We start from the raw sequence: 25,351 nt of genomic DNA on the forward strand, positions 1-25,351 counted from the left end.
TATGTGCCCTCAGGCTTCTGTATCTTCTACCTGATGGAAGAGGAGAGAAGAGAGAATGACCCGGGTGGGTGGGGTCTTTGATTATGCTGGCTGCTACACCAAAACAATGAGAGGTAAAGACAGAGTCCAAGGAGGGGGGGTTGGTGTCTGTGACGCGTCTGCTTATTTATGAGATGTTTACAGTTTAGGGGACATGTTTGCCTCATAACTGTCAAGAAAAATTCTACATTCCCCCAGTGCAGACTCTTAAGCGATTTCAGGATTTTCAGCTCCAACTTCCCTTTTGGAATTCCATTTCAAGTGTTGATCACACTTTACATGAAAAGCATCTTGTAATCAGTCCTTAAATTACATTTTTATGTGTTGAACCTGTATATCATTGTCCATTTTTCACAGGCAAACTTAACACAATATGCTGATTAATTTGTTCTATATAAAAAAACTTGGGAAGAATTCAACTTTACAGAGATGAAAGAACAGCAGTTACAGACAAGACAATATTCTTTCTTTAAATGGTTAGTTGCCTGTGCAAGCTTGATCAATGACAACAGCAATTAATGTCAGTGGGTTCCAATTTCAGTCTAGTTTTGACCCTTCATGTCTAAATCCTGGCACCAAATAATTTATATTCAACAAGGTTAATCAGCTCAGTTTACATTCAAGTGTTCCAGTTTTAGAAACTTTGACTTATGTATTATTCTTCCAGAAGTAAATTACAGCCTGAATAAGAGGCACTTTCTTTGGAAAAGACAGGAGATAACTGGGTGATATCTATTGGATAGAATTTTGTGCAGATGGTCAATTCTTATTCTAAATATGTTTGTTTTGAATCTTTTTCCCCTCCCCATCTTCTTCCACCAGCCAAACTCCCAATATTCCTCACATTAAATTCCTATGCTAGAATCAAGAAGGTCTTAATAACGCTGGAGCACAATTTTTTGCTGTAACTTTTGCAAATTTTCATTAAGTTATTTCATGATCAGCACAAGATTCAGAGTAGCAGTAATTATAGGTAACATTTTTTAACTAGAGCTTTTTTATTAATTGCTTATCATAATGTTCATATAATATAACAATGAAAGGAACTGACAGTACTAAATTATTTATATTTCTAAAATGTTGTGACAAGGTTCAATTTCATGCACTATTACAAATGTTACTCCATGAAATGGTGATTTGTAATTTATTTCACTACCACAGGTTCAGTTACTTGTGCTCCTGACCTGTTCGAATGTCCAAACTCTCATGTTTGTCTCCCAAAACATTGGTTGTGTGATGGGGATAAAGACTGTCCAGATGGAAGTGATGAACTTTCCACAGCTGGTTGTAGTAAGTAATGTTGGTCAGTTAAGGCAAAAAATTCTTGACAGGTATGCAGTGGGACTGGTGGTTTACAGAATATTAACCTAGTGAAATAATTTGACTACACTGTCCAAAAGGACTGAGTGAATGATTTACTGCAGCATGATATGTCTATATGTCATTGATCTGAAGTTTTAACTTCTCTCTCCAAGGTCACTTCTTGACCTGCTGTGTATTTTCAGTGATTTTTGTTTTTATTTCAGTTTTCCACAATTTGCAACAGTTTGCTTTTGTGATTCATACATTAATAGATTCAATGTTGTGTCACATAGTATAAAATGTTGCTCTAAAGTCCAGTACAATTCTGATTCAAGAATGATACTGTAGTAAGTTAATATGTAAGTCATGGTAACAAGTACAAAATAATAGATGGATATTTCATGCTCTTAATTCAATTACACAGGAAAGCTTTGGGTTAGAGATTTGCAATCCACGGGGTAAATTTTTAACCTGTTGCCTGGATGTAAAAGTTATATCATGTGTAAATTGTACCTTGTAGAAGCTATGAAAATCAATGGAAATGAAACTCAGATAGCTCCCTAATGGACAACAGCTCTGTAATGTTGCCCTTCAGTAGGTTGAACATTTTCCACCTTGTCTGTGATTGATTAGATTCTTCCATCTAGCTTGCCTCTGAGCTCAGTTCAAAGCATGTTAAAAGTTTCAGAAACCAAGCACATGTGTCAGAACCATCAAAATTAAGTCTGACACAGAAATTCATGAGCTAACAGTATGTTATTATATCACTGATGATATTATGCCTTCATGTTGTCAAGCACCAAGTTAATGCTTGTTTCTTGAATAGATCTTATGAAATGACAAACTCTTAAAATATTATATGGGAAATGTGATACAAGAACTTTGCATTGGGACAACTTTTTTCCAACAGTTTCTGAAATGGGCTTCTACATAGGTTATGCAAGTGTGTTTGGGAAAGATCAGGTTATTGGCTTGTTATGTCAACTGTAAAGTAACATATCCACAATTTGTATTAGTTTGTGAGGTGAAAAGGCTGTTGAATTGAAGCTTCACTGCGATTAACTTCAAGACTCTGACAAGAGCCAATATTAATGGTTCAAAATGCCATTTATGAGGGAATGTTTGCTATGTAACAAGATTATCTTCTTCATATTTGTGAACTGAAATATTTAAAATATGTTTGGTCACAAAATAAAGTGTGATAAACCATTTCTGTTGAGGATGAAATTGCGTGATATGACGACTGATAGTTTTGATTATATTAATGGAGCCCCACCTCTAAAATCTTCAAGTTGTATAATAGCCACTGCATACACTTATTAATATTGATTTCATCTATTGTTTCTCCTTATTCTAGCGCACAATAGCACCTGTGATAACAAAGCTTTCAGGTGTAAGAACACATTGTGCATTCCACAATATTTTGTGTGTGATCATGATGATGATTGTGGAGATGGATCTGATGAATTTCCTGAGTGTGGTAGGTACAAAATATTTTTAATGACAGAATGCTGGGGTAACACTCTGAATTGGACTAGTATTTTTAACTAATATCAATAATGTTGTTACATAATGTAATTAGGAATTGCAATTATTTCCAAGGGTAATCTTTTGAAATCATGTTTACTGTCTTCTGCATCCTTTGGCTCTCAGGCAAATGTTAATATATTTTACTTGAACAGCTGATTGGATTGCGGACTCAAATAGAGAATGTATAACACAATGTTGACTAATTTTTCTCAGTCGAATGTCTGCATTTAAGTGGCAGTTCCCCGAGCAAAGGTTATAATGTATGATTTTTCTAGTGAATCTGAGAGAATTTTTATTAACTCAGGGAATGCATTTATTGCCCATTAAATATGTATTGATCACTGTTTCTTATTTTCTTCAAGATACCAATTCACCTTCTTGTTCTGTTCTTCTATCCTCAGACCTAACTCCTGATCTTCCCTGTTCACTAAATAATTCTGACCCTTTAAGTATCTCTGTCCTTATGCCATTAGTGAGAACATTCAGTTTAATACAATTATATTCAATGTTAAAGTGGCTATGAAATATCTCTTAAATGTAAACTTTTTCCACAAAATACTAATTAAAATATAATCAACCTCTGATGATAACTACTCCCAAGTTTTCTGACACGTCATTGAAGTTTTACAAGACAGTGAAGAAATAAAACTTAATGTTCAGCTGTAAAGTTTATGGCTCCTAGCAACAATGATGTCTTGTTTCTAATGGTGAAATAGAACAGAAAAAAAGCTTCACAGGAAAAGATTGTGCTTTGGACAAATTTGTAGATTCTTAAAGAAAAATATTTTAAACATAAAAGTGATCATATATTGCCTCAGAATGCTTTAAATCATTTTAGTAAAGAAATACAAGAAATCCAAGAAATCCAGGGGCCATTTTCAAATTTCAAATACTGGTCAAGAATTATGTTCATTTCACGATTTTTTTTCCAGTTGAAGATAAACCCTAAGCAAAATGCAGTGTGTTTATTTTTCCCCAGGAGAACATGAAAAATTCTTGAATTTGATGTGGCACAACTAAAAAAGAGTTTAGACTGCAATTTTGACAGTAGTCCTGACAGTTCGCTTCACAAAGCACAACATATCAAATATTTCAATAATATGTTCTGATTGTAATTGGAATGTAGAATGCAATGGGTAATTTTCCTCATTATAGGAAATCTTAGCAAATGAGTATATGTATCAGAATGTTTTGTTTTCTTCACATCAGTAACATAGCAGTCAGTTGTCAGAGTTTAGAAAGAACAGCTATTTAACCAATGTGTCAGATTCTTAGTCTCATGTGCTTCCAAATTACTTTATGTGAGGATATATAAAGAGTGTTGGAGAAGCATTATCTTTCCTGACTTTGAGAACCTGATTGATCGTCATCGGTAAGGCCAAGGACAAATTACACGATGGTTTCTTTGTTAGAACCAAGCTTCCTATTAAATAACAGAGATCAAAGAGATCTTTCAAGTCCATTGCTTTAAAACGTAAGAACATAAGAAATAGGAGCAGGAGTAGGCCATCTGGCCCATCAAGCCTGCTCTGCCATTCAATAAGATTGTGGCTGATCTGGCCATGGACCCAGCTCCACCAACCTGCCTTTTCCCCATATCCCTTAATTCCCCTACTATGCAAAGATCCATCCAACTGTGTCGTAATTAGGTAGCTTCTACTGCTTCCCTGGGCAGAAGATTCCACAGATTCACTACTCCCTGGGAAAATCAGTTCCTCCTCATCTCTGTCCTAAAGCTACTCCCCCAAATCTTGAAGCTATGTCCCCTAGTTCTAGTCTCTCCTACCAGTGGAAACAACTTTCCTGCCTCAATCTTATCTATCCCTTTCCTAATTTTATATGTTTCAATAAGATCCCCTCTCATTCTTCTGAATTCCAGCGAGTATAGTATCAAGCGATTCAATCTCTCCTCATTGGCTAACCCCCTTATCTCCAGAATCAACCTGGTGAACCTCCTCTGTACTGCCTTCAAAGCCTGTACATCTTTTCTCAAGAAAGGAGACCAGAACTGGAGGAAACCAAAACATATACGTTGACAATACAGCACACATGTATGCACAATGTAACAGTAAAAGTTACAATCTTTCTTTACATTTTGCAAGTCTACTAACTGTTTTGTGAAACCAGGTCAAATAGCTGGATGTAAACAAATCTAAATAGTAATCAATATTTGTACATTCAAATGAAATAAAATGAGTTTCATATGACATTCCCTTTGTGGTTTCCACACCTCCCCCCCCCCCCCCCCCCACCACCCTCTGTGCCATCTAAAATTAACTTGGTTTCTGTCTTTCAGGCTTCTGATTCAGGGTCTTCCACCTGAAATGTTCACTCTGTTTCCCTTTCCTCAGATGTGGCCTGACCTTATTCTGTGTTTCTAGCATTTTCTGTTTTCACTTGAGTTTCAAATGAATTTGGAGTATTTCAAAACTAATATTCCTCTTTTACCATAGTAGAAATCTTAGATTTTAGAAAATTAAAAACTCTCTTAACTATTGATTAGTGCTTCTTTTAGCAAGGAGATGATATTATGTTTGTATGTGTTTCCACCACCTCTCCCCCCCCCCACCCCCCAGGACCTTTTCAAACAACTTTGGCCCAGTAAAAATACCCTCTGGTAGTATTTGGTCATATTTCATCTGGACATCACTCCAGAATTCCTGAGGAAGGAAATTATGCTTCTCTCTGACTCACATAGGATCTGAAATTGAAAAACTTCTTTGTGCTGAAAATATAAAGAGCAGTTGGAATGGATTCCATGCTTGACTGATCTTAATGAATTCTTTGAAAGAGTAATAGAAGGAATGAAAAAGTGCTTTGCAATTAATGTAATGGCTCAGATTTTCCTGAGTTGGCTAACTGCCCACATCCCCCATTCCCCTACTGGATCTGCAAATGCTGAATTTGCTGGACCAGGTGGTCTTGGATCAAAACCCTCATCAGGGTCAGGGACTTGATGGATGTCATAATGAGATGACAAAAACAAGTCCCCGCTGCAAAACACTTCAGGAAGTCTCAGACAGCCGACAGGGCTCGGCTTTACCAAGTGTCAACTAAATCATGGAGACATTTTTGGTAAATAAATAAATCAAATAAAAACAGTTGAAATGCTTTGAAATAATTCAAAGAATTAAACACATCATTGATAATTTAAAGAGAAATGTTATTTGTCTTATGCCAAAGGAACCCAGAAAATAGAATTATAAAACCAGATTTTACAATAGTTACATTTTCATGTGTTTTAATAAGCTACTAATCTAAGCAGCATATTTAATGTTGTAACACATCCCAAGATGCTTTGTAGGAATATAACCAATGTTTTCTGTCATAATTCAAAACCGTCAACTTTATAATTTTTATATTCATTCAGAGACTCCAAACTTGTTTTCTCATGAAGATGTAACAGTTTTGTTTAAACCAAATCCAGATGTGCTAGGTTAAAACGACATAATTTGATAAGCCTTGATTACAACAGTCATGCTACAGAAAATTGCGACACTATTTTCCTGCCTGCTAACATTTTGTGATTCGCACACCAAGATCCCTCTGAGTTTCATTCATTTGCAGTTTCTCTCCATTTAGATAAAAATCTGACTTTTGATTCTTATTGAATACATAACCTCACATTTTCTAACATTAAACTTCATTTGCCAAGTTTTCACCCACTCACTCTACTTACCTGCATCCTGTTGTGGAGTCCAGATATTCTTATCATGACAGGCCCTCCCACCTATTTGAGCATCACTGACCAATGCTCATACCTTACACTATGCTCCCTCCTCAAGGTCATTAATATAAATCATAAATAATTGAGGTGGAGAAAAGATCACTGTGGCACTCCAGTTGTTACATTCTTCCAGAGAAACAAAGGACTGCAGATGCCTCCAGCATCATCGTGTTTTTCAGTTACATTCTTCCAGCCCGAAGAAGACCCTATATTCCAACTCTGTCTCCTTTGTGATATTCAGTCTTCAATCCATGTGAGACAAAAGACATTGGTGGTGATGTTCCACCCACCACCACCTTTTCTTATCAGACTCCATAATCTTCAGTTTTTAGTTATCTCCACTATCACCTCCCAGACTCTGTTGCTATCTCCACTTCTCCTTCCTTCACCTGGATGGACCTATAACTTGCCAGTTTCTACCTTGCCCCTCCCCCTCACCATTGTATACTGGCTGTCTCCCCTTTACACTCTCAGTCCTGATACAGGGTCTCAACCCAAAACATCAACCATCTCTGTTCCTTCGCAGATGCGACCTGACCTGCTGAATTCCCCCAGCAGCTTGTCTTTTGTTTCAATTCATGTGAGCCCACCTCCCTAATACCATAAGCTTTTTATATGGCACCTTTCAGCTGCTTTCTGGAAATCTAAATACATCGCGCCTACAGGTTCCCTCTATTAAGTCTTCCTCATCCTTGAAGAACTCTAGAAGTCTTGTCAAACATGATTTACCTTTCATAAAACTACGTTGACTTGGTTTGAAAACATTAAACTATGCTTAATGTTTAATATATATTCCCAGTCTATGATCAAGGAAGAAATCTATCAACAAAAGAGACTAATCCGGCACTACGATATTATTGCCACATGTTTTTGGAGGGAGAAAAAATAGGAGTGGTTATTTGAATTTGTTATTAGAAACTGTCGGCTGCAGTGTACGCAGACAGTCAATGAGCTCTCTTTCCTTGAGCTTATGTTAAACTTTGTTGAAGAAATATAGGAGACCAAAACCAGAGAAGTCAGAATGGGAGTGTGGCAGAGAATTAAAGTGACAGGCAACTAGAGGCTCAGGAATGCCCTTGCAGGCTGAATGGAGCTGTATTGCAAAGTTGTCACCCAATCTGCATATGGTTTCTTGGACGTAAAGGAGACTGCATAGTAAGCAGAGCATGTCACCACCTACTCCTCTGAACACTGCCCCCTAACCCTACCCATCTAACCCAGTTCCACTGGAAAAGTGAGAAGGTGGCAATATTTCAGATCTGTTAGAAGATATTTATTACAATTAAAAACCAACAGAAAATATTATCTTTGTTTCTGTAGTGGATAAACAATTTTGTTTTATTGTGGATCTTTAGAGTACAAAACTTGTGAGCCACATGAGTTTCATTGTGCCAATGGAAGATGTCTTACGAATGCTGCTTGGGAATGTGATGGGGATTTTGACTGTCTTGACCATTCCGATGAAGCACCCAAAAATCCCAAGTGCTCAGGAGCAGGTAGAGTATTTCAAGTTCTGTGTTTTATTGTTCATAATCAGTGAAGCTTGCCAGAAGATTCCTGTCATATATGGATCACATAACATAAAATAATCAGTACAAAGTCATGGTTGAACTATGAATGTTATGATGAATATGTTAAATGCAAATCCTGTATAGATGTGTACTAGCCTGGATTTTGTTTCCAGCAATGGATGAACTTCTCATTCATTATACAGGCCACAGACTTCCTGTAGGTTTTTGAGGGTTTATTTCCAAAAGGGTGACTTTGACTTAAGGTCCCTGACATATTTGAACAGAGTAAACAATTAATCAGAAACGAGAATCCTTCCTGGAAGATGTGATATCTAAGTGGAAATCTAAATGAGAATTTTTAATTGATTCTAAAATCATGTGAAGAAAACAGACTGAACAGTGAAAGAAAAATGAGCTCAGTGGGCATTTGAAGAGACAGTGAAAATAAAAAAATGTATTAAAAGTCCAATCATAAATAAATTCTGAAAGCATGAGACTCACATTTGTAAGGTGAAATATTCGTTGTCAGCAGGATTGCCTAACAGTAATTAAGGCTTATCATGTTGTATACTCATTTACACTTGAAAGCACCAGCCCTAACTATTTCTGACATATTAGTGGGTAAGCTCAGCATCTTCGTGGATGTTGGCATCAGGCCAAACAGCAAGTCACTTATGCAGAAGACCTTTTGGTGAAGCAGGGTGCCTCAGATCACAACTTCTGGATTTCCATGTTTGATTGTGACTCCAGAAGTTGTTGTTTAGTTTACTGCATACTAAAGACCTCTCAGTTATACCTCTTGCAAAATTGGGTTGTTATAATTGCAAAATTGCTTATGAATCAAGCAATATTAAGCAAGTAAATGAAGTCCCGGGAAATGGCCTGAGGCTTCTCATGGATGGATGGCACTTCAATAGTTAACTCTGTGACCTCAGAGCTCCAGGGACCTTGATTTGATCCTGCTCTCTCGTGCTGTCTCTGCCAAATTTGTGCACTCTGCTTGCTGCCTGGTGTTCTGGTTTCCTCCCACATGATAAAGGTATGTTGGCAGGTTAATTGCTGACTGTAAATTACCACTTCTGTAGTAAGTGGCAAAAATTAAAGTGAATTTGTGAGGGACAATAAGTTGCCAGACTACAGGGAAACAAGAAACAGGATGCTGGAGGGATTGTTCTGCCAGGAGATGACATGAATCTGATGGACTAAATAGTTACCTTCAATGTTGTAGTAGGTAATCATTCTCAGTAGGAACAGATAAAAATACATTACAACCTAAAATCCCAATCCCATTATGAATTGTTTTATGAGGGTATGGATTTTGTGTCGAATCAACCATAAGATATAATTGGCAGCTTACAGTACATCAGATCATATGGTCCAATGTGGATATTGTGCATGCACCTGAAGGTTCCTGGGAACACAAAGGTGACATCTATACATGTTACCACTAACATATTAAATTGCAAAGCCACTGCAAAAGAAGGTGCCAAATATAGGAAGACTGGCTCTAACAAGAAAGTTGTCCTGCTTGTGCAAAACTTAATGAGGATCTGTCATCACTTACAATTTTATGAGGCAGTCCATTGTAGCAGGAATTGAGAATTCAGATGTACTGCCACAAGGAAACATACTTCTGTCTGTTATTTAGGTAAGGATTTCTATATCTTTTACGGCACTCCCAAGCACTCCCATCTTTTCTGAAGACTTCTACCTTTGCTACCATAAAGTCCAAATTATCATCAGAGAAATGTTGTTTCTATTCCTGTGTCCAAACAGTTTATCCAACAAGAGCTGCATTTGAGCATCATCACTATGAGAGGTCCAGCCAAGGCACTACATACTGTCGAACAAGTTTATTCATTGTAATGCTCAGAACTTGCAAAATTACATGCAATTAATTTGCACAAATGTAACAAAGACCCTAAATTGTCTTTCTTCTTTGGCATTGAACAGAACTGAAGTTGCAGCACACACTTCTCCTCCTACTCTTTTGCAGCACTATTTCCACACTTTTTTCAGAAAGGAAACAATTTCTAAAGCTCTTAACACCCCCACTGGTCAATGATCAGCCTTAGAGAAAGTCATCAGTCCATGTTTCAATGTAAAACCCAAATCATCAGGTCAAATTGTTCAGCAGCAATGAATGGAACTACTGTCAGAAGTATTTTCTCCATTATCTTCCAACTGAGCTTTTATGTGGCATTTTTGAGAAATTATAGCAAACCTAGACAAAACACCCTAATGGAATTATTCTTGTTTAAAAAAAACTTCATTTAACTTTTGCCTGAATGATTGTGCAATATAATTAATTTCTAGAGAGTATTATCTTTCATTTGTAGCTTTCCTGGAATTGTTTGTCATCAATACTCTGTGGGTAGCACTGAAAAAACCTTCTCCTACTGAGGCAGTATCTTGGGATCAAGAATGGCATTCACTCTGGTTTTGAGGGTTCTGAGGTGGCTAATGAGGCCTATAAGCAGACTTCCACAGGAGGTGCCTTTCAGGATGGGTAGGTAGCTACTTTGTGAGGCAGTGCACTTCTGCTGCTTACACAGAGCTTCTGTGTGCATCTGATGCATGGACTTGAGGTTCTCAATACCATTCCAAATTCATCAAATCCACTCTGAACAGTCCTGGGCCAGAGATTCCCAGTAGTCAGTGAGGATAGTTTTCTTCAAGGACACTTTTAGAACATCTTGAGTCTGTTCCTCTGTCCACCTGGTAATCTCTTCCCATTATAGAGCTCAGAATAGAGTGTCAGTTTTAGTTATTTGGAATCTGGCATGCGAATGATGCTACCTGTCCAGAGCATCTGAACAATTGTAAATAGAGCCTAAATGCTGTGGATTTAGAGAGGACACTGACATTGTTTCACTTATCTTTTTGTAAATTTGGAGGAATTTTCAAGACAGTATTGTTGTTATTTTTCCAGTGTCTTAAGGTGCCTGGGTCAGGAGTGAGCATAGTAGGTGGACTGACTCTCCAATAATCTTCAAGGTTGATTGGTCTTTTCTTTTCGTATAATATGTGTTTAACAGACCCTTCATAAGTGGTCAAATTTGAACTGCTGAACACACTCCCTATACCAAATATTCAGATAAATTCTTCAGTTAACATTTTTTCCTTTGTGTTTAATTTCAACATTTTCTATCTGAATTTCAATTCCTGTTTCCTGTCCTTGTCCTTTACTAACCGCATGTTTAAGAAAATTAATGGAATCAGATTCTTCAAACTTTCTAGGACCACATTGTTATTACCTCCCCAGTTCATGATCCTGTGCAGCACAGACACACATGAGGTCTCTCAGTCAGAGCAGTTTATACTAGTCAGAATATTTACCCACAAGTTATGGATATGACTAGGTTCATGCTCTCAGTTCCTTCCATGATAAATTCCAAATATCAGTTGTGTCAGAGGTAAGTGATAAGTGAGCACTTCTGAAATAGAAAAGTCAATTCTGACTCGCTATTGAAGTAGGCCTTCAAATGATGGGTTATACATTAGCTTTGGTAAAAGCCAAGGGATGATAATCCACCATTTCTCTCAGCAAGTGACTTAGCAATACAGGAGTTTTATTTAAATTTATGGACGCAAGAAACAAATGACAGGCTGTACCATCAGTCAACTCATGATTGTAAATACTGACCTATCCATTGACTCTTTTCAATCAAAAGAAATATGGATCAAGTCAATGGTAATACCTACCCTTGATTGAAGGGTGATCTCTACCATGAATCAGTTATGAATCCCAAGGTACCTCAGAAATTTGATCCAAAACCAACAAATCTGTCCACAAGATTTTTGGATATTATCTAGTGAGAGACTCCCTGTGGTTTCTGATTAAAATAAAGAGTTATCTGTTGAAGTTAGAGATAAGGTTTTTTTTCTTTCAGAGGGTCGTGAATCATTGGAACTCACCAGATCACTGTGAACTGCAAAATAATTCATGCAGTACCAGCTTAATTTAGAGTTGTAGAGTCATAGAGCAATACAGCATGGATACAGGCTCTTTGACCCAACCAGCCCATGCCGACCACTGTGCCCACCCAGCTAGTCCCAATTTCCTGTGTTCAGCCCATATCCTTCTAAGCCCCATCCCTCCATGTACCTATCCAAGTGTTTCTTAAATGATACTATTGTACCTGTGTCAATCACTTCCTCTGGCAGTTCGTTCCATATACTCACCACCCTCTGAGTGGAAAAGTTGCCCCTTTGGTCCCTTTTAAATCTTTCCTCTCTCAGCCTAAATCAATGCCCTGTTCTAAGTTTATCCATTGTTAAGCCTCATGCATTGAAATAAATGCAATTTATCTGGGTATTCCTTTCCCTGCCTTTACTGTGCCCCTGGCTAGCCTGATTACTAAACTTGCTCTTGCTGGCTATTGCTTTATCCCATGACTTGCTCCTGCTCAGAATCCCGCCCCCACCCCCCACCTCGCCAATCTAGTTTAAACCCTCCCGTGTAGCATCAGAAAATTTCCCTGCAAGGATATTGGTCCTTCTCTGGTTCAAGTGCAATCCAACCCTCTTGGACAGATCGCCTTTACCCCAGAAGACATCCCAATGTTCCAAGAACCTGAATTCCTGCCTCCTACACCAGCTCCTCAGCCAAGCATTCATCTGGCCTATCTTTCTATTTCTGACCTTACTAGCACATGACACCAGGAATAATCTGGAGATCACTACCCTTGAGGTCCTGCTTCTTACCTAACTCCCCATACTCATTCTGCAGGACCTCTCCCTTGTTCTAGCCATGTCAGTTGTACCAACATGTACAATGACCTCTGACTGTTCATCCTCCCCCTTGAGTATTTTCTGCAGCCCATCAGAGACGTCCTTGACCCTGGCACTCAGGAGGCAATGCACCATTCCTGGCGTCTCTTCTGCAGCCACAGAATCTCCTGCTGCCCCCCCCCCCCACCCCCCATTATCGAGTCTCCTATCACTATTGCCTTGTCTGACTGCACCCTTTCCCTCTGAGCCCCAGAGTCAGTCACAGTCCCAGAGACCTGACTACTGCTGCTAGCCACTGAAAGAATAGCCCCCTCAACAGTATCCAAAGAGGTATACCTTTTAGTGAGGGGAATGGCCACAGAATTTCAGAATCAGAATTTCAGTCTGAGTAAGTGGTAGCCATTACAGGTATTCATACATTGTCATCATTGCCTGCTTCAAACATCTCAAAATGATCATCTTGTGAATTGGAAACAGCAGGAATCCCAACACTGAGCTGCAATTGCCCACACTGTTTTACTGTGCCTGCTGTTCTGTTTACTTTGTAATGTTGTTTCTCCTGTCACCATCAATTGTTATTTAAGTACCATTTAATTCTTGTTTTACCATCTTCAGCTGCTTTCCATGATCATAGCCTTTTTTAACATTTTCTGTCTAGTCTTAGTTTTTTTCCAATAATGTTCAATTAATTAAGAAAATTGAAAAGAGAGTAACCCCAAAATTATTGTATCCGTGCATTGACAGTCAGAGGCTAAAGTAAGCAACTTTATTGGGAAAATCTGGTGACATTTGTATTGGTATTGGTTTATTACTGTCACTTGTACCAAGGTACAGTGAAAAGCTTGTCTTACAAACCGATCGTACAGGTCAATTCATTACACAGTGCAGTTACATTGAGTTAGTACAGAGTGCATTGATGTAGTACAGGTAAAAACAATAACAGTACAGAGTAAAGTGTCACAGCTACAGAGAAAGTGCAGTGCAATAAGGTGCAAGGTCACAACAAGGTAGATCGTGAGGTCATAGTCCATTTCATTGTATAAGGGAACTGTTCAATTGTCTTATCACAGTGGGGTAGAAGCTGTAATAAGGACAGCTTAAGTCTGGTGGTACGTGCCCTCAGGCACCTGTATCTTCTACCCGATGGAAGAGGAGAGAAGAGAGAATGTCCCAGGTGGGTGGGGTCTTTGATTATGCTGGCTGCTACACCAAAACAATGAGAGGTAAAGACATAGAGTCCAAGGAGGGGAGGCTGGTGTCCATGATGCACTGGGCTGTGTCCACAACTTTCTGTAGCTTCTTGCAGTTTTGGGCAGAGCAGTTGCCATGCCAAGCCGTGATACATCCAGATAGAATGCTTTCTATGGTGCATCGGTAAAAGTTGGTGAGAGTCAAAGGGGACAAACCAAATTTCTTTAGCCTCCTGAGGAAGTAGAGGCACTAGTGAGCTTTCTTGGTGGTGGCATCTACGTGATTTGACCAGGACAGGCTGTTGGTGATGTTCACTCCCGGGAACTTGAAGCTCTCAACCCTCTCGACCTCAGCACCATTGATGTAGACAGGTGCGTGTACACTGCCCCCTTTCCTGAAGTCAATGACCAGCTCTTTAGTTTTTTTCCTTTCTCAATCTTTTTATTAGTTTTCAAATTAATACAGATTAATATATAACATCAATGTTTGTACATGTAATACAAAGAGATCAGGAGAACAATCATGGCATAGATAATCATAAAGAACAATAAAATAAAAAAAACTGTAGATCCCACGATCTCTTAGTAAATGAACATAATATAAAAGAAAGGAAAAAAAGATTTATTATATATATAAAAGAAAAGAAAGAAAAAAAATCCCCAAATCAATAAGAAAAATTATAAACGACATATCAAACCAAACAGAAAAATTTCAGAAAAAAAGAAAAAAAAAGACTGGACTGAAATTTCTCAGTAGAAACAGAACAATATTATGTCATCAACTCCGTTCCTCTAAATTGGAAAGATATTGAAAGGGGATCTATATCATGTGAAAATATTGAATAAATGGACTCCAAATATCTCCAAATTTAAGCGAAGGATCAACAGTATCACTCCTAATTTTTTCCAAGTTTAAACATGATATGGTTTGAGAGAAAGTTTTGTTGACATTGAGGGAAAAGTTGTCGTGACACCATTCCACTAAGCTCTCTATCTCCTTCCTGTACTCCGATTCATCGCTGTTTGAGATACGGCCTACAACGGTGTATCATCTGCAAACTTGTAGATGGAGTTAGAGCAGAATCTGGCCACACAGTCGTGAGTGTATAGGGAGTAGAGCAGAGGGCTGAGGACGCAGCCTTGTGGGGCACCAGTGTTGAGAATAATCGTGCCGGAGGTATTGCTGCCTATCCTCAGATTGTGGTCTGTTTGTTAGAAAGTCAAGGATCCAGTTACAGAGGGAGGTGTTGAGCCCTAGGTCTCGGAGTTTGGTGAAAAGCTTGCTTGGAATTATTGTATTGAAGGCAGAGCTGTAGTCAATAACCAATAGTCTAACGTATGTGTCTTTACTGTCCAGATGCTCTAGAGCTGAGTGTAGGGCCAGAGAGATGGCATCCGCTGTAGACCTGTTTCGCCGATAGGCAAATTGCAATGGGACCAGGTTGCCTGGTAGGCTGGATCTGATGCGTGCCATGACCAACCTCTCAAAGCACTTCATGATGGTGGATGTCAGAGCCACTGGTCGGTAGTCATTGAGGCATGTTACCTTGCTTTTCCTTGGTATCAGGATGAGAGTGGTCTTCTTAAAAGGGAACCTGAGATTGAAGCAGGGAGAGGTTGAATATGTCCGCAAATACTTCTGCCAGGTGATCAGCACAAGATCTGAGCACGCGGCCCGGGACACCATCTGGGCTAGGTGCTTTCCTCGTGTTCACTCTCCAGAAGACTGATCTTACGTCCTCCACTGTGATCACAGGTTCAGCTGCGGTTCTGTAAGCTGAACCTGTTGGGTTGTTGGGTTCTGCAAGTGTGGCACCAATCTTGGCAGGCCACAGTCCTCTCTGTAAGTCATTTTTTCGTGGCTATCATTGTTCCAAATTTAGTAAGGTGAACTGTCAATTTAATTGTAACTTACAGACCTTTTCAAATATATCCAATCTTGAAGTTTAAGCTGAAGTGAGTTGATGAATCTATTTTGATATATCCATATGTGCTAGTATTAAAACTCAAAAGTAGTTGTCCATAATCACAAATTAAAATGATTTTATGATGCATGTAATGTTTAAAATTATGTTTAACAAGAATGAAAATTCAGTTAGCAGAACAAGTACTTAAAAATGAAGAACTCAGGGCAGGCACGGTAGTGTAGCGGTTAGTGTAGTGCTATTGCAGTGCCAGTGACCCGGGTGCAATTCTAGCCACTGCTTGTAAGGAGTTTGTACGTTCTCCCTGTGACTGGGTTTCCTCCGGGTGCTCTGACTTCGTCCCACATTCCAAAGACGTATGGGTTAGGAAGTTGTGGGCATGCAATGTTGGCTCCGGAAGCTTGGCAAAACTTGAGGGCTGCCCCCAGAACACTCTACGCAAAGATGCATTTCACAGTGTGTTTTGATGTGTATGTGACTAATAAAGAAATCTCATCTTATCTTGAGAACAGTCAAAGGTACCATAAGTTTAAACTGACCAAAAATAATTAAAAGGGGAGGTAAAAAAAATCTTCCTCTCTCCCACTCTCTCTCTCTCTCCCCCCTCAGCCCCTTTTCTCCTCACCCCTTCTCTCTCTGTCTCAGCAGACAGGCACAATGGGTACCAGTTTTCTAACTTACCATAACATTAGTTAATCAGTCTAATCTGTTTGAGTATTAAAAATCTCAGTGAAGTCTTCTCTTTGTATTCCTTGCTCCAAGGAGAGTGGAATTTTCCCAGCTAATTGTTCACCATTGTTCACATCATCCTAGGCCATCTATGCTGATGACTATTCAATCTCTGTTCTGTAATTAAATACCTAAATACGATCCAGGTTTCTAACTATGGCTGAATTAATGTCCTGTCTGATTCATCATTCCTTTCTCATGTATGCTTTCTATGCTCCAGTTGTAGTAGCTGACATTTAACAACTTTTGGTTTTATCCAGCTGCATTCACACTCTCAGGGAATATTGCACTTGAATCTCTATATCTTGACCAGCATCCATCTTTCCATTAAGTATTTACTTCAAATCTTTTTTTTTCTCTCTTCATTCAAGCATCGCTTTATGTCCAATTAGTTGCATCTGTCACCTGGTCACCCATTCTGTTAACCCAAACAGCTCACCCTTAATTCTTGTAGAATTTTGCTCACTGACTGCACACCATCCACCAAATTTCCCTTCAGTGAGACTTAACCAATGACTAACTTAGCTGAATGGGGTGTTGGTGCTGCTGGTGAGGCTACATGTGTTGCCTTTCCACAGTTGCCTGTAGATGGTAGTTATGTTTTTTTTCTTGAATCACAGAGGTCCTCAGTGTAATTTCCTCCAAATAACCTGCAAAGCAGATGATGACAGGAGAAATATATTTTCATATCAAGGCAACATATGAGTTGGAAGGATGCTTTTCAGATGTTCATAACAATGCCACTGCATTACAGCTTCCATCTGACTGTGTGTCATTTATTGTGAAGGTGGGAGATGCTGTTTGAGAGTTGCTGCTATGCCTCCTGTAATTTGTAAAAATGTAATTAAACTATATTGATAATGCAGGGGATATTCAGTCCTTTACAAATGACATTGAGCAAGCCTGCTGTTTTAATTTCTATTTTGCAACATTAACTTTGGCTTAATTTTGTTCAATCATTTCTTTCTAAGCTTTCAAGTCATGTTTCAATGCTTGCTTCTGTATATAATACCTAAACTAAGAATAGCCTTGATATTGCACTGATTTGGGGAGCTTGGGCTGAAAGTTATGTGACCAAAATAAGGAGATGGAAGTCATTATTTTTTAAGGAAATAATTCCAGGATCAGGAAAGATCTACAAAAAAACCTTAAAAACATTTAACATAACAAGATAGAGAGTGAGTCAGGCTTAGGTGGAGGTTAGTTGTCAATTCACCTCTCCTGGAGCTTTGTACTACACCCTCCTTTGGACTGTCTTTCAGTGGGGCTAATTAGAGTGTCTGTGTTACTTCTTAAACTTCATTATGGATTCTGCTGTGGGAATTTTGGGTATTGATTTGAAATCACTTGATCTCAGAGCTTCCAGTTTTATAGGCCATCAAGATGCCTCCCATGTAGACAACACAAACTGAAAATGATTCAGACATATTCTCTGTGAATTTTAGCCCTTGGTTAAATTATATATATTTAAGTGTTTGCATTTTATGCCAGCTTTGATAAAATCTACATTGTGGTGTTGATTTTGTTACTACCTTTCAAGATAGTACATTCATTGTTTACAGGCATATGTATTGAAATACAGATCAAAAATGGGGCAAAAGTCAAATAAAGTGTTAATGCTTAACTTGTGGCTGTTGATTCATCTGTAGGTCCCCAAAGAAAGCTGAAATAAACTTTCTAATTTTGATTTCTTGACTTGATTTTTCTATGTTGTCAAATTTGTCCTTACTCTTTTGCTGTTTTGGTTCAGAAAGATAGGGCAAAATTACAATTCATCTCCAAGATTACTCCGCATAGTCTTGAACTTGTAACATTGCAGTAAGCATTTTGTTTCCAGCTGGATTTATATCAGTTCACAATATGACTGCCCAAATTATCTTGTTGTTCTATCAGTGGATGTATTTCCCATCCCAAAGTGCCCTCGAGAAGACATTGTTGAACCATTGCAATCTATGTGATGAAGTTGCTTCATAGAAGGCATTAGAGAAGGTGATCCAGAATTTTGCTCTAACAATCCATATTAGGATAATGCATGATGTTGGAGATCTTTTAAGGTGATACTTCTTATGCTTCTTGTTTTTGTCTTTCTGGGTGGTAAATGTCATAAATTTTAGAGGCAATTAGAGAATATTCTATCTCATTCCTGATGTTCTTTGAAGATAGTGGGAATTCATAAGGGAACCAGCAATATCATCATTCACCTCAAATACCTAACTGTTCTTGTAGCAATGGTATTAAAGTAGCTCATCCAAGTAAGCTAAATTTTAATAATGACCTTCAGGATGAAAGGGGATTCAATTACGGACAGATCATTAAATGTCAGGACCAGTTAGCTCGAAACTCACCTGTTAGATATGGTCATTGCCAGATACTTACATGGTTTAAATATTACTGTCTGCTCAAATGCGAATGTTATCTAGATTTTGTTGCTTTATCATCCACAGTCGCAAAAGATTTTAACACCATGCCATTATCAACATTTCTATTTTTTGAATTTAGCATGAAAGGCAGATCATTGGTGGTTTGCCAAGAATACAGATTTGATGAATTCCTGGAGCTCTGTCCAGGAGTTGAGGCCGACTTTTTGTGCAACAACAACCAGCATCTTCTGTTGCACATCTCCAACCAGGGGAGAGTTTGCCTTATGACTTCACTTCTACAAGGGAATCATGATGAGACCTCCATCCAAATACTGTATTGTTGGCAAGTACAGTCACCCTCCCCTTTATTCTGGAATCTGCTTATTTTTCACCATTTTTGGATCAAGGCTATAATGATTACAGGAACTATATAGTCCAGGGAGTCTTTCAAACTGAGCACCATTGAGTAGATTATTTGTGAGTCCCTTTGTTAGCTGATATGGTTCTGCTTTTTGTGGACATCATATACCTCAGGTGCTGATGACTTAGACCCAATATTGCCCAGTTTTTGAGCTGCTTTATCTATTCTGTCCTTTATCTGTGCTTCAGCTCATTTTTCTGAATTTATCTCATTTGACATACTGGTGGGGATATATAACATTATAGAATGTATACTCAGTGTGAAGATGACACAGTACTGAGTGATGGCCACTTCTGCCAACATTGTCACTGGCATCTGTTTAAAGTAGATTAGTGAAGAAGAGGTCAAATAGGTTTTCCCTTCTGTTTGGCTTTATCATTACTTGCTGCAAATCCAGCCTGCTGTGGATTATTATTGCATAAATGTGGTACTTGTCATTTTTTAATTTACAGCAGTTTAATTATGCAGCTAAAATTACTTTTAGTCTGCATTATGATGCGGATACTACATAGACATTCCAGTTTATATGCTTAAATATTACTCAAACAGGTGTTCTCAATCAGTGAGGAAAGTTCTTGTTCCACTCAGTTAATGATCTAAACAAAAAGGCAGTGTGAAGATTATTTGTGTGCCTGGTATTAAGCTTTGAGCTTTAGGTGGTTGCTTTTCCCTAAGTGGAAGGACAGATTTATGTGGTCCAACTAAAAAGAGCAAGTTCTGTGGCCAATTCCTCCTCCGTATTGTACTTCAAGGGACTACAGAGAATTTTCTTCAGCTAACTACACACTTTCAATGAATTAGACTGGTGAAAGTACTGGAACATTGTATAACAAATGAAAAATGCAGCATTAATGATGGCACCTGCAGTGATGGGTTGAAGGCTAAATTTACAGCTAAATACATGTGTTTTCTCCTAAGATCAATTACTATTGGACAGCTTCAAAGCAGTAGAAGTTTGGGAATGGATCATCTGCTTGTGGGCAATTCATAGCACTGGGAGTCAAAGAAGAGAAACAAAAATGAAAGTACCTGTTTTAGACAACCAATGAACAATGAGGGTAACTATTAACTAAATGCACCCAGCTGAATATATAAAATCACACTAAAGTAAGAATGGTATCATAAGAAAAACAGTACAGAGAAGACAAATGGGGATGTGCCAAAGCTAGGGTATTTTAGTTATGGGGAGAGACCAATTAAGCTTGGAATTGTTTTCATTGTAAAGAGGAGTGTAAGAGGGAGGACTTATTTCCTTAACAGAGAGGTGAATGACCAGAAAACACTGGTTTCAATTATTTGATAAAATAATTAGAGGCACATTAATGATTTATTTTCACCCAACAAGTAGTGAGATCCTGAAACTCACCACCTGTTGTGAGAAAAGGTTCTTTGAGGTCTTAACGATAGAGGGCTCTGGACAGTCTTTGGACTTTTAGAAATGATTTATTCACAAAGACAAATGTGGGGACAGAATGGATGGGAACGGATGCACACTCATGCGCGCGCGCACACACACACACACACACACACAAGATCGCGAACGTGAGGGAAATCGCAATGGGGGTGAGATGCACACACACACAAACAAGTTACAAATGATCAAGGAATAAACAATACGGTGCCTGACCCCCTGATTCTGGACAAACACCAGCTCTAACGCTCCCTGGAATCTACTAGGATGCTCCTAACCCTTGTGGAGGTGCACACTTTTAACAATGGTCTCTTCAGTATTGTTCCACAATACCTGGGGCAGTCAAGAGAGAAGTAGCCAGGACCATGTGGTTTTTATAGTACTGGGGGGCTGGGGGTGGTCCAGCCCAGGTAATTCAAAAGGTCCAATGGCTCGGTGCCAGCAAGGACAAAGGTGCTTAAATGAGCCAATTGTTAGGTGCCAAGGACAAAGGTGTGTTACAAAAGCTAATCCTTAGGTGTGCACTTAATGGGTGGGGCAGAGCCAAACCTTTGATTGACAGTGGTGTCGCTTCCGACCCGATGAGCAATGCTGTCATCTGACCAGAGGGGTCAGTGTTGTCACTGTCACAAGACAGCCATGACCTTTGTCACTGTACACAACCCAAAATGTAGATGGAGTCAGGAACACTCATTGCAACTTGGCTGAATATTTGAAGAGCTATAAAATTAAATTAAGCCTCATAAAGTTATCTTTTTTATTCTTGAGGAGCTTCAGAATTATGAATCTGTTATGATGAGAATGCTGGCTTTATTTTTAGACAGATGGGTTGTCAGTGTTACAGTTACATGACTGAGGGAAAACAGAAACATTCTGGACTTTCACTGCAAAATTTATGTTAAATAGACTAATGTTTCCATTAAAATAGCTGAAGAGTACTATCATATGAATGAATTAATGTGATTGTGATCATCACCAAAACTAATTTCTGGTTTTAGAGCAAAATTATGTTATCTGCTGTTAATGAAGGAACGCTTAATAATTTTATTAGAGGACTAAAGAGACTTTGTATTGATCCACTTCGAAATACTGGTACCAATCACATTTGCCTGGCTTGTTTCAAAAGGCCTAAATATTAAATAAAAATAACAATTTCTGTATTTCTGTATTATTTTTGGTGTTTCAGTTCCATTGTATTGTATGTTCCAACTTGCAGACGTCAATCTGAATGAAAATTGTTAAAGTGCTTCCTGAAGACCTTTCACCCACTGTTATGTAAACAGGACATATTTACACCATTTTATGTAAAGTGTACACATTGTTCAAATCCTTTTTTTCTCTCACCAAGCTGTTATTTCTCAAAAGTCTAAGCAATTTGCTTCTTTGAAGTTCAAGGTACAAAATGTGTAATGTTATTTGTAATTTCTGGAAGCTGTGATATTTCCAGCAGGTGTGACAACTGTGCAATTTATTTCAAGTGGGAAAAAGAGACAGTTTTAACTTAATCTACTTGGCAGGAATGCTGCATTTTAGATTCCTGGATTGTTCTCATGTTGATCCACAATAATATTGGCAGAAGAACCTTAGAATCATCAGAAGAAAGCATAAACAACCCTTACACCATTTATACAGGGTCGCTTTGCTTCCTTCACTGAAGTTATGCCACTAGGTCAAGAATCGTTCCGTGGAAATTCTCTTTATTTATCATATTTGTCAATGATTGCAAATTTAAAAAAAATGATGGGGTTGGGTTTTGCATTAAAACATTGGCAGCAATGGAAACAGTGGATTATTTCCAATATCCAGTTCATACATCGTCAGATAAACTTGCCATAATTTATATCAAAATAAATGAAACCTTAAACACTTAGTTCTGATATAGTTTTACTGGGATAAATACTGTCTTTCAGCATAATCCAGGAGAGAATGTTCTTTTTGTGGATGTTTATGCAAGTTATTTTTCATTAAACCATTCATGTAGCTATGCTTCTTTTGTGGTGTACTTACAGTAAAATTGTTATCCTAATATTTGGCCCGTTGAAACAAAGAAATATTTATATTCTCTTAGTCAAAAAATAAAAGGTTTTATGGTTTTACAGACCTCTGAAGCATGACAGTTAAGCACTGAATGATTGATAAACTCAGCCCAGTAACGTGATAGCTCAGCTAAATAAAAAAATTTGATCAATGCTCAATTATATTAACAATAACTTGTGTAACCGCAGTCTTTTATTAAACCCAACAGCCAAATTAGTTAAAATCAAGATGGGTTCTAAGTCTTGTCGAAACACTAATAGAAAATATTTTGTTGTACAGTTCTTCAGCTTGCAAAGGCATGAAAGATTGACTAACATGACTTATTTTCTTGTATGTTCCAAGAAGTAAGTCATTTGTTACTCTCACTTCTTGTCAACCTGGCTGCTAAGAATAACTTGACATGCCCCAAAAGAGTAGAGCACAACATGGTAGATTTAGCAGCTTGCAAAAGAATAAGGTCAATATAGTTTGCTTCATTCTGCTACAAAATCTGAAGCCATTGTCAGACTTGTGTCCTCTTGCTTTATATTGTTGAATCCCTCATTCACCCTCTGCACTGTTTGCACGGCCGCAGCTACCACTTGCTATGATTTCTGTCTCGCTCAAAGCCACACTGTATTGGCCATGCTGTTGAGGGGGGCAGGCCATGAACAGTGGGTAGACTTCAAACAGTGGAACCTGAGGCCTGCACCCAGAGCACCCAATGACCTCTTGACAGCTCACTGCTGTCAAAGCCCTGACAGCACACTCAGTTTATCGGAGACATTGCAAATGGATTTAAATAATTAACAAGAACAATAAATATACTTGGAAATAGCTTAAACTATAAAAAATGAAATTAAAAAAAGTAAAAACAAAAATAAACAAAAGGTAAACTATTTATGCAAGAGGGGCGTCCTATTGCAAGGCTGAGGGACTGCATGCAAAAAATGTCTAATTCCTCAACTCAGTCCATTTTTGCTTCGCCCTGGAGTCAGTGGTAAGTCCAGCTGTAAGTAGGAAGTCAGATAATCCCACATCTGCCCCGAGCTTGTCTTTGACTTTCCTGTTACAGTGTGCATTGCAAGAGCACTTGACCTCTTGATCCACCCCTGGACTCATCATTGAGTCCACAACATAACAATCTGAGCTGAGGGGCTGATATACTTCATAACTGGCCTCTCAGCTTTATGTCACCCATAAATGGCACATCTAGTGTGGCCTCCTTCATTTTGATGGGTTCCTGACCTTCATTAAAATGATAAGTTTAGACAAGCTTTTCACTTATTTTTCATTATTTAACTGTATATGTTTTAATTCATTCACAGTACTTCACTTAACTTTCCTTTTTGAATATATTTTATTTTTCTTTAAACTATTTCCAAATGTCACTCATCATCAGAGACTTTTGAGAACAGTTGGAGGACTCTGGTAGCGCGAGTTACCTGATGGATCAGTGGACAGGGTCTCAGCTTGCACTGCCTGAGGTCTACTCATTGCTCACAGACTGCTCTACTTCACTGAACTCTTATGGCGGCAAGGCCTTGAGGCTGTAATGGGTTTGCACGGGAAGGTCCCATACGAGAAAAAGAAGTTAATTGAAGAGTGAACCAAGGTGTCATGCAGGGATCAGCCCACTTCAGAGTGCTGAAGGGAGTGGAGAGAGGAATATATGTTAGTTGGTGGCATAATGCTGAAAGTACCGAGACCAGCAGAGTATTATTCATTGAATGTGGAGCCTAGTAGGGTGAACTTTCAATGCAAAGTCGCCTTGGAGAACATTGAACTGGTGCAGCTTCTGGAGGTAACAGTGCTTCTGAATGGCTATTAAATTGAAGTACTTGCCGTTTGGGATAGGAGACATACACAGAGTGCTCTATATTTACCTCATATCCTAACTTTCATATTGCTTTCAGTCAAAGTGGAAGTTCTGAATTATCGACAAGACTATGATTTGAATTTACAGTACAATGATTACTGAAGCTGAATGTTTTAATCGTCCAATGAAAATAAATCAACAATGAAGTCGTGCTTTGAAATAAAGATTGTGTATTTTGCAAGTTAATCATTACGAAATTAAATACATAATGAATTACAATGGCCTACAAAATCAGTATACAATCTCTTTGTTTACATAATTATTACTTTCGGAAATCTCTGCCAAAGCTGTATTACTGTTGCTTTTGTTTTCCCGCACGTTATGATCGAAAATGGTTTTATAAATGGCTCATTATAAAAAGTACTATGTTTCACATACTGGGAACACTCATCAAGTAAGGCCTAAAACAAAAATTCTCAGAAGAATCCATGGCTGTTTGGAATTCATTTTTTCCTCCCCATTGTAATGTTTTGGAAGATCTGTGGCATTGTGCATGGACTTCTAGTTTACTCATTTTCATTTAATTACAATTGTTCCTTCCACTAAGAATATCATACTGTTCCTGATGATATCTTGA

The 25,351-nt window shown here is 38.3% G+C and overlaps 1 protein-coding gene across 1 annotated transcript in view; it reads left to right on the top strand.

Moving 5' to 3' along the window:
• Positions 1-25,351, top strand: part of LOC127583300 (low-density lipoprotein receptor-related protein 1-like) — a 1,307,163-nt gene that overhangs the window by 1,099,876 nt on the left and 181,936 nt on the right. Inside the window, exons 52-54 of the mRNA XM_052039177.1 lie at positions 1,201-1,329; positions 2,699-2,821; positions 7,954-8,094. Coding sequence (XP_051895137.1) covers positions 1,201-1,329; positions 2,699-2,821; positions 7,954-8,094 — 393 coding nt within the window. The remainder of the gene's footprint in view (positions 1-1,200; positions 1,330-2,698; positions 2,822-7,953; positions 8,095-25,351) is intronic.

Source organism: Pristis pectinata, chromosome 1 (genome assembly GCF_009764475.1).
Source record: "Pristis pectinata isolate sPriPec2 chromosome 1, sPriPec2.1.pri, whole genome shotgun sequence".
Taxonomy (NCBI): Eukaryota; Metazoa; Chordata; class Chondrichthyes; order Rhinopristiformes; family Pristidae; genus Pristis; species Pristis pectinata.